The sequence below is a fragment of the Asparagus officinalis genome, chromosome 1 (assembly GCF_001876935.1).
Source record: "Asparagus officinalis chromosome 1, Aspof.V1, whole genome shotgun sequence".
NCBI lineage: Eukaryota > Viridiplantae > Streptophyta > Magnoliopsida > Asparagales > Asparagaceae > Asparagus > Asparagus officinalis.
In genome coordinates, this window is record NC_033794.1 from 8,836,907 (window position 1) to 8,847,594 (window position 10,688).

At 40.0% G+C, this 10,688-nt stretch overlaps 1 protein-coding gene across 1 annotated transcript; it reads right to left on the reverse strand.

Moving 5' to 3' along the window:
- On the reverse strand, nucleotides 1-9,185 carry LOC109848579 (probable amino acid permease 7). Its single transcript, XM_020418153.1, has 4 exons — nucleotides 8,931-9,185; nucleotides 7,934-8,170; nucleotides 6,121-6,214; nucleotides 1-308 (listed from the first exon to the last, which is right to left on the reverse strand). Exons 1-4 carry the CDS (start codon nucleotides 9,028-9,030, stop codon nucleotides 86-88), a joined length of 654 nt encoding a protein of 217 aa, XP_020273742.1. The 5' UTR covers nucleotides 9,031-9,185; the 3' UTR covers nucleotides 1-85.

Here is a 10,688-nt window from a genome sequence, read left to right on the forward strand (position 1 = left end):
ACATTGTTTCCAAGATTTGCGTCTCAAAAGCAATACTGCAATATACCAAACTTTGATTGCGCGAAACTAAAACGCTAAAATATTACTAGTTACCTATTACTTTGGCGACGCCGAGGCCACATCCAATGAAGGAGTATGAGAAGGACATTAATGCGGCCACCACCGATAACCATGCCATATTGTGAAAATCAGGTATCTGAGATAAAATTATCTGAGAAACACCGAAGATCAACGTGCAAGAAGTAATTTCATAAGAACAGGGAGCGCCGTTCCCTTGACTGCGATAGCAGCTTGATTGCCAAATCCCTCTGCATTCATGACAATCAGGGAGAACTAGTCCTCATGTTTGTTCTTGATTTGTTATAGCTAAACTGGAAGTACTAGAATTCGCATAAATGAATATGCATTTGCCGCGAATTTACTTCAACTATCACAGTTTAACAGTAAGGGTGGGTTGGAGAATGGAAGATATATACCTATCTTTTTATCAGAATTATCAGTCATTTAAAGTCCTAGAAGCTACATATGTAAAGAAAACATGGTGGAATTAGCGGGAAATATTTTTTCAAGCAATTGCACATTGACCCAATGTAGAATTGAGCCGTGCCACTTCTCACTCTTTCAAGTTTGATATCAGCAAATAAGTTTCCTACAAAGATGTCATTTGCATTAAATCTTTTGTATTTTCAAATTTGTCCCTAAGTCTAAAGTCTTCCAATTTTAGAAGTTGTTGTTGGGAATTTAATGCCTAAACCCCTAATGCAACAGAAACGCAGAATAGAAAAAAGTACACCAAGATTTACGAGGTTCGGCAACTGCCTACGTCCTCGGGAGCCACACAGTTAATTTCTTATTAATCAAACAAGAAATTACAATTTAGGAGCAGATCAAATATGAGATCTCTCTAATGAACACTGTAGCTACAATGTTAATACCCACAATAAATACCCTCTTCTCTTTTCTCTCTCTTCTTAATTCCTTTTCTTAATCTCCCCTCAAAAGAGCAATTGAGAGCTAGAGATGGAAATAAAAATCGCTTCTGCGATTTTAAGGCTAAACGCTGCTGCGTTAATTTCGTCCGCCGCCAGAGAGAGATCGGGGGAAAAAGCTCAGCACCGAAACCCTAGATCTCAAGGGGTTTATATAGGCGGGATTCGTGGGCTGGCGACAGCCTGTCGCCAGCGGATAAGCCCGACGCGAGGGTCGGAGCGCTCGAATGCAAGGGTCGGCATCGCCAAAAAACGCCGAGGTCAGAATCGCCCAAACGCGATGGTCGAAAACGTCAAGTTCGTTCGTCGTCGAATTCGCCTGAGTCGACGTCCACGCTCGCCTGCATCATCCATCGAGCTCGTCGGAGCTCCTCGTCGGTGGAGGTGAGTTTGGTCTACACCCAAACTAACAATCTCCCACTTGGAGACCAAACCGACGCTAACGGGCTATCTCATCAAGCTTCTCTCCTGTGTGGCTCCGCTTTCATCATCTATGCATGAAGGCCAACTGAAGTTGCGCACAACTCCAGTTTCTGAACTGTCATCGTCTTGGTTAACATGTCTGCTGGATTCTTACTTCCTGGAATCGTTTCCAGATTCAACACGTCATCTTCCAACAGGGATCTGATGAAGAGATACCGAAGCCCAATATGCTTCGTTCTAGAATGAAATGCTGAATTCTTCGTCAAGTGTATCGCACTCTGGCTATCACTGTGCAAAACATTCTTCTCCTGTTTGAATCCCAGCTCTGTCAATAAGCCCTGAAGCCATATCATTTCTTTACTGGCTTCAGTCACTGCAACATACTCAGCTTCTGTAGTGGATAAGGTAACGATCTTCTGTACCTGTGACATCCAACTAACATCTATAGTTCCGACGGTGAATACATAGCCGGTGGTGCTTCTTCGGTGATCGACATCACCGCCGAAGTCTGCATCTACGTACCCTTGCACTTCTACCTCTCCCTTACCAAAGTACAAACACTTCTGTGTGGTGCCTCGTAGATATCTCAGAATCCACTTGACCGCTTCCCAATGAGCTTTTCCTGGATTCGACATAAACCGGCTGACCACTCCCACTGCATGGCCAATGTCTGGTCTCGTACAGACCATTGCGTACATCAAACTTCCGATAGCTGAGGCGTAAGGAACCTGAGTCATACTCTCTTTCTCTTCTTCTAATTTAGGAGACTGATCCTTCGATAGACGAAAATGGCTGGCCAAGGGTGTGCTCACGGGCTTGGCGTCGCCCATGTTGAATCTTTGCAAAACACGGTTGATGTACTCCGTCTGAGATAACTGCAAGAGACCTCTCTTCTTATCTCTCGTGATTTGCATTCCAAGGATCTTCTTCGCTGGACCCAAGTCCTTCATGTCAAACTCCTTTGACAGCTACTGCTTCAAACTCCTGATATCCTCCATATCTGCTCCTGCAACCAACATATCATCAACATACAGCAGTAGGATGATATAACTGGACTGATATCTTTTGAACTAGCAACAGTGGTCGACGTTGCACTTCTGGAATCCTTCCTTGTGCATGAAACCGTCAAACTTCTTGTACCACTGTCTTGAGGATTGTTTCAGGCCATACAAGCTCTTCTTGAGTCTGCACACCAGGTTCTTCTTCTTTTCTTCTGAGAAACCTTCTGGCTGGTGCATGTATATCTCCTCTTCTAGATCTCCGTGAAGAAACGCTGTCTTCACGTCTAACTGCTCGAGATGAAGATCTTCAATAGCTACAATACTCATCACGGTCCTGATAGTATTTAGCTTCATCACGGGAGCGAAAATATCAGTGTAGTCAATTCCTTCCTTCTGCTGGAAACCTTTGACAATCAATCGGGCTTTATATCTCCTGGAACCATCCTGCTCTTCTTTCACCCGGTACACCCATTTGTTGTGGAGTGCCTTTTTACCCGTAGGTAACTCAGCTAGTTCTCACGTCTGGTTTGAGATGAGGGACTTCATCTCATCTTTCATTGCAAGCTCTCACTTGCTCGCATCTCCACACTGACAAGCTTCATCAAAGCTTTCAGGCTCCCCACCATCTGTCAACAATAGATAGTTCATATATCTCCTGTTGGGTATAGGAGGACGAGAAGATATTCTTAATATCAGAGCTTGTGCGTCGGGCTCCTGCGCACCATCTTGTCCAACAGGCTCTTCTGGCTGAGGACCCTCTGCACTGGGTTCTTCTGAGAGGTTACTCGGGACATAATCTGCATCCACAAATATTGACTCACTCTCTGAGTCATCTGTCTTGTGCATGTCCTTGTACATCACCTTCTCGTTGAATATCACATCTCTACTACGGATCACTTTCTTGTTTTCGTTGTCCCAAATACGGTAGCCGAACTCATCTTCACCATAGCCGATGAAAGTGCATTTCTTTGACTTGGGATCAAGCTTATTCCTGCCTTGATCACTAATATGCACGTAAGCTACACAACCGAAAACTTTAAGATGTGAGAGTTTTACCTCCTTTCCGCACCATACCTCCTCTGGTATTCTGTGCTCCAATGGAACCGATGGACCTCGGTTGATCAAATAAGCTGTCTTCATACTCACTGCCATTGTCGGTCCTGAGCTTTTTTATTCTCAGACCGGTCTCATTCTCGACCATAGCTTTCCATCTCCTGAAAGCTTCAAATACTTCTGACTTATACTTCAGAAAGTAGACCCACACTTTCCGAGAGTGATCATCGATAAAAGTCACAAAGTAGTGTTTTCCACCAATGGACGCGGTGGTTGTTGGTCCCCACACATCTGAGTGAACGAGCTCCAGTTTCTCTTTCCTGGGGGTTCTGCCACTTGTCTGAAAGCTGACTCTCTTCTGCTTTTCAAGTATACATTCTTCACACATATCCATCTCCACTGACTGCAGTCCTGGGAGTTTTCCCTTTGTGTGCATGATTTTCATCCCCTTTTCACTCATATGACCAAGTCTCTGGTGCCACAGCTTTGAAGTCTCATTGCCTGCTGCAACTGAGATCAAACAACGTGCACCTGCTGTCATATATAGGGTACCAGTCTTCCTGCCTCGGGCAATCGTCATTGCGCCCTTTGAGATCTTCCAATCATCTCCATGGAAGGTTGTGGTGTATCCTTCGCCAGCCAACTGGCCTACGGATATTAAATTCTTTCTCAGGTCGGGAATATGCCTGACATCCTTCAGCTCCCATACTGACCCGTTCAACTTAATTTTCACCACGCCTTTGCCCACTATAGCACACGGTTGATCATCACCAAGATATACGTATCCAAGTTTTCCGGGGGTATACTTCTCGAAGAATTCTTTCTGAGAAGTAGCATGGAACGACGCTCCTGAATCTAACACCCAAGATTCCTCCTTGCTCTTCAAAGAGCATATCAATGCGTCATCTCCTCCTGAGGTGGAGGTGTCATTCACCTCTGTCTTCGCCTCCTTCTCCTTCTGTGCACTCTTGCACTGATTCTTGTAATACCCGGTCTTTCCATAATTCCAACACTCAATAGCCTTCGAGCTGTTGCTTGGATTCCTTGATTTGGACCTCCTGTTCTTTGATCTACCTCTGAAGTTTGATTTGCTCCGTCCGTTTTCTCTGGTTGAATTTCTACCTCTTGACTCTGTATGCAATACTGAAGAGGTTGTAGCTTCACCCGTCTCTCTCCGTCGGATCTCCTCACTGAGAACCAAATCACGAACGTCGTCGAACTTCAACTTTTTGTTTCCCGACGAGCTACTCACTGCCGTGACTGTAGCGTTCCAACTCTCTGGTAGGGAAGACAAAAGTATCAACGCCCGAACTTCTTCATCAAACTCAATCTCAACTGAACTCAATTGGGTTGTAACCGTATTAAGTTCATTGAGGTGTTGTGCTACTGACGCGCCTTCCGCCATTTTCAGATTGAATAACCGCCGCATCAAATGAATTTTGTTCGCGGCTGATGACTTCTCATACATGTTTGAGAGTGCTGCCATAAGACCCGCCGTGGTCTTCTCCTTTGCTATGTTGAACGCAACATTACGAGTCAACGTCAATCTGATAACTCCGAGGGCTTGTCTATCTAGAAGGTTCCACTCATCTGCCTTCATAAAATCCGGCTTCTTCCCCGATAGTGGTTGATACAGATTTTTCTGATACAGATAATCCTCTATCTGCATTTTCCAGAATCCGAAATCTGTTCCATCAAATTTCTCAAGTCTTATTTTTCCTTCATCTGCGGTCATGGCTCCCACTTGAATCTGACTTCCTCTAGATCGTTTCACGTTCTGATACCAGTTGTTGGGAATTTAATGCCTAAACCCCTAATACAACAGAAACGCAGAATAGAAAAAAATACACCAAGATTTATGAGGTTCGGCAACTGCCTACGTCCTCGGGAGCCACACAGTTAATTTCTTATTAATCAAACAAGAAATTACAATTTAGGAGCAGATCAAATATGAGATCTCTCTAATGAACACTGTAGCTACAGTGTTAATACCCACAATAAATACCCTCTTCTCTTTTCTCTCTCTTCTTAATTCCTTTTCTTAATCTCCCCTCAAAAGAGCAATTGAGAGCTGGAGATGGAAATAAAAATTGCTGCTGTGATTTTAAGGCGTTAATTTCGTCCGCCGCCAGAGAGAGATCGGGGGAAAAAGCTCAGCACCGAAACCCTAGATCTCAAGGGGTTTATATAAGCGGGATTCGTGGGCTGGCGACAGCCTGTCGCCAGCGGATAAGCCCGACGCGAGGGTGGGAGGCCGAACGCGGGGGTCGGAGTCGCCCAACGTGAGGGTCGCGTTCGCCATCAACCGAGGGTCGCGTTCGCCATCAACCGAGTTCGTCGTCGAATTCGCCTGAGTCGACGTCCACGCTCGCCTGCATCATCCATCGAGCTCGTCGGAGCTCCTCGACGGTGGAGGTGAGTTTGGTCTACACCCAAACTAACAGTTGTCATCGAATTTGATATTGGGCGCCCCGATTCTTTTAAGATGTTTCAAATTCCTTCCTCCAATCAAGAGTAACAGTAGCAATATTTAATAGTTGGGGGTCCTAATAGCAATTTTAATGATTCTAGTGACTAATTTCAAAATATTAAAGATTGACAAGGGACTAATACCTATGAAGCCCTCCTACATGCAATAAATGTCTGAAGAATACCTGATGCTAGCAGCAGCCGTGATAGTATACGCTACGCAACAACCATACATGTTGGTAAGCTGAAGAAACGAACAAACCAAATGGCTCTTGTCACCTGCAAGCATCCGCACACATTGATGTCTACTAACAAAATACACTCACACACACATAAGAGATGAAAACGTGCTGTTTATTGATCTCCACTATTGAACCTTAATCTATTCCTATACTAATATATAATGAGGTTAGTGAGGGTAATGAAAAGTTGGGTGATTGGTGGACGTATACTTTTTCCTATGGTAACTGTAAGGGTAAAATTGTAATTTTGCAGAAGAGATGTTTTTTCCCCCTTCCTTTCTACTTCTTTTATTTCTAGAACATAATAAAACGGTGGCATGAGAATATAATTTGAACTCACATAATTAAAGTTATTTTGCAAGAGGTTTTCCTTTATTTCTTTTTCTTTTTAACTTTCATACTTCTATAACATTCTAAAGCATAACATGAGAATAAGATAAACACTTGCATAATTAAATTACTATCTTCTCTATTTTCCTTTTTTTTATGTTAATTACTTGCTCAAATTATATTAACCTCAAAGGAAAACACTTTAATAAATTTGTATTAAGAATATTTGTTGATTTAATTACAAATGAGTGGATCGAGCTACAATTTCTACATAGAACTTTATAACAACATAACATAAATTAAATTATTATCGAATTAGTACTATGTATAACAGAAAACTAACTGGACAATAAATTTAATGATTTCGCACGTATATCCGTGCATGTGCAAATGTGCTGGTTAGTACTAAAATTCTTAACATTATTGGGTGGTTTGGCTTGAAAATCAATTTTTAATTGTTAAGGGTATCCAAAGTCACATGTATATGCTAATAATTTATAGAAGTAAGAACTACTCAAACGGGACTTCACCGGAACCTGATATGTATGTTAGACATTTGTAATTTAACTTTTTATGTAGAATAATTAATGCACACAAAGTGGACCTTTGATTATGTCACCTCAATTATTTAATTTGTACTCTACCATAAAAACTACCCCATTGGGTCACATCAAAAAAAAATTCTCTCCACTAAAACCCAATCAAGTTCTTTGATTAATTATCTTCCGTCAATCAAATCAATACTATTAATAATAAAGTAAAAATCTGATTTGTATGTTTTTATCACTTAGCAACAAATTGTAAGAGCTCTAACATTTAATAACTAATAATTATTTTCTCATTTTAACCCACATCTAAGGGCCCTAATATTTAATAACTAATAATCATTCTATTTGTTCTCTTTTTTAAAATAATCTTATCTTTATCCTCTCTCTTTATCCAAAAGTCTAATATCCATACAAGAATAATAATTCAGTCTTGTGCATCGCACGTGTAAGAACTAGTTAATAGCAATTAAAGAACCAATTCCTATTTTAAAGTTATGCCAAAATAAGAGTTACAAGGGTGTGTTTGGTAACTTTGTGAAAATATGTCACATTTGATTTTAGCACCGGTTCTTTTGAGGACAATTTTAGATGTGGACCAACTCCCCCATTGGTCTACAACTAAACTAGTTAAGACCCTCTAAAATTAAATTGGAAAGAACCGAGCCATTTCCGACCCAATTTTTATCAATCACAACATTTTAAACTGGATCAGGTTCAAACCTGACCCAGATTTATAAGGTTACCAAACAGGCCCCAAGGCTCATGAGGGGTGCAAACCTAGCTCAAAATCACCATGATGTAAATAGTCTACACTTCCTCAAAAACAATCTGAAAAAAAAAAAAAACATGCGTATAAGAAGAACTCGCAAATTCCTCACCTAAATTTTGTTTCACAGCACCCATGTATGATTTATTCCTGATGTGGCCATGCTCAGGATCAGGAGATCTGTAACAATTAGCAAGCAAAGTGGCCTGGACCAATGTGACTGCTGCAAAGAAGAGAATAGCGGCAGGGCCAGCAATCCAACCTAGTTGAGCCACACTCCATGATAATGATAGAACTCCGGATCCTACTACTGCTGTTATGATATGAGCCACCGCAGTGTACACGTTTCCTACCCCCAAAGAAACAATTTATTAGTAGTTGGAACCAAATAATATTTCCTAAGCCTATAAGCCTATAACCTTGGTTTTTCAGGTATCCGCACAGAGACGACATGTAAAATTTTAGTTTATTACATTTTTTTTTTTTACTTTATTTGAACCTAACTTTCTCTCTACATTTTTTTCTTCTCAACTCTAAAAAAAAACAATGAATTTTGAAGAGTAATTTGTTCGATGTCATATTAGTTTGGTGTTAATCCTTTCTTGTCAGGACATGATTCAACAAAGACTGGTTTATCAAAAGTAATATATATAATTTTAACCTTTATATTACATCTTAATTTCAATTTGGCTTATCCACCAGTAAAAACCTCATAAAGTAGCTCTTGCTACCCATAAATCCCATTTTTAGATTGCTTAACCATTGATATAATTATAAATTATTAGAGAATAAATATAACGAAACATTTGAATGAACTGAATAACTTCCTTACTGGGGAGAAAGTATTACACAATAAAGTTTATAGCCATAACTTCTGAAGTCTTTGAATCTAAAGGGAACCTAAATAGAAGATGACATGATTCCTCTGTTCTATATTTAGAAAAAAAAGGGAAACAAGTTGGCATAATACAGCTTTCTTTTAAGAAAATCTTATGCAAGTAAATTAGGACATAAAATGGCCGGTATAGTGAAGTCTAGAACCCAACTAATCAAGAACCCAAACACCCGTTAATCAATAAAAAAATTGAGAAATTAAGTTGAGTGCTCACCAGTTCTCTTGATGAGATCCCCATCTGATTCCTTTTTATGATTTCTGAGCAAAGTAATGTTTTCTGTCGTCTCCCGTGTTCCTCCTCCTCCGCTTCCCATTGCCTCTTCTTTCAGCCAGCGCCTGCCAATGATGCTGCTGGAATTTTTTTTTTATTTTTAATATTTTTTTTTGAAAGGGGTGTTGGTTGCTTCTGCAAACGGACGTTAATATTTTGGTTTATGTGATTTTAAAGATTTATGAGGAACCGGGCAATAATAATAATATATAGGTTTTGGACAAGCAGAGCACCGTAAAGAAGGACGAATGTTTAAATGGGTTTGGAAGTGTGGACTAGTTAAAGTTAAATGAATACCGTTTTGAGTTTGTATTGAAAAGGATACAGTTACCAATACCATTCTACCGCAAATAAGAGCCCGTTTGGATAATGGAAGTATTAGAAGTAAGAAATAGGTTATAGAAGTAACTTTCAAAGCTATGAAGTAGGAAGTAGTGGAAATAGCATTTTTTTTTACTTGTTTCATATATTTTTAGAAGTAATAGAAGTAGAACTTTTTCCTCTTCATTTACTTTTTTTGTTTGGATAACATTTGGAAATATTACTAGGAAGTAATTTTATCATTGAAAAGTTATTAGAAGTAACTAATAAAAAAAATATTAATAAAAAAATTATTTATATCCTAATTAATATGCATTTCAACTACTTCCGAGCTATTTCTGGGTATTGAGGATTGGAAAAATATTTTGGAAGTAAGGATGACACGTAGGCGGCACATAAACATTTAGGAAAGTATTGAAAGTAAGTTTTTCAGAGAACCAAGCATATTTTTTTTTGCTTGGAAGTAGCAAAAGTAGCTTTTATTTCTTTTACTTCAGCTACTTCACAATTACTTAATGAGGGCTAACTGGTGGGCTAATTTCAAAGCAATTATATCTTATAATTTTGGGGGCCCAGATAGCTACTTGATGATTTCACAATAAAAAAAGAAAAAAAGATAAAGCGAGGGGGTACCACAAAAAAAAACCTGATCTTTTCGCTCATCTTTCACGACAAAAAGCCTCCCACTCGGGGGGAAATTTTTGGGTAGAAATATTCGTTACCGCAGTGATGAAATAGGTATTGGATGCGGTGATATCAGCAAGAGAAGGAGAAAGCGTACAGGGCTCTCTTTCCCCCACTCCGGCGCTGTTCCGTACGTATTTATATGATGTGACATTATGCTGAACTTTTGATTGAAGAGTTGGACAAGTCGAATGATTTTCTTTTGGTAGGTTTTGATTACATCATGAGCTTAAACTAATTCTAGTATGAGAAATGATAGAGCCACACGTTGTATAGGGGGCTACCTGAGATTTTTTTTAAAGGAAAACTCTTAAAGGACCCCAAAAAATGGGACAGGGGAGGGGACAGGTGAGGTGTCCCCTCCCCATTGCTCCATGCACTGTTCATGAACAGTGCATGGAGCAATGGGGAGGGGACACCTCACATGTCCCCTCCCCTGTCCCATTTTTTGGGGTCCTGCTAGCATTGCTCTTTTTTAAAATCTCAAGTGGAGCCTCCTGTATTGTAGATTAGCGTCTCCCTTCCACTAAACTCTCGTAACCATCTGAGCTCATCCCAAAGTAAGATGTGATATTAGAAACACTTTGCAAAAATGATCCCGTTCTTAAGTTAAAACTTTGCTACTGTTAGACCATAAATTAGCTTAAAATCTTGCAAAAAGAAAAAGTTTGTTTTACATTTTTTTTTTTTTTGAAG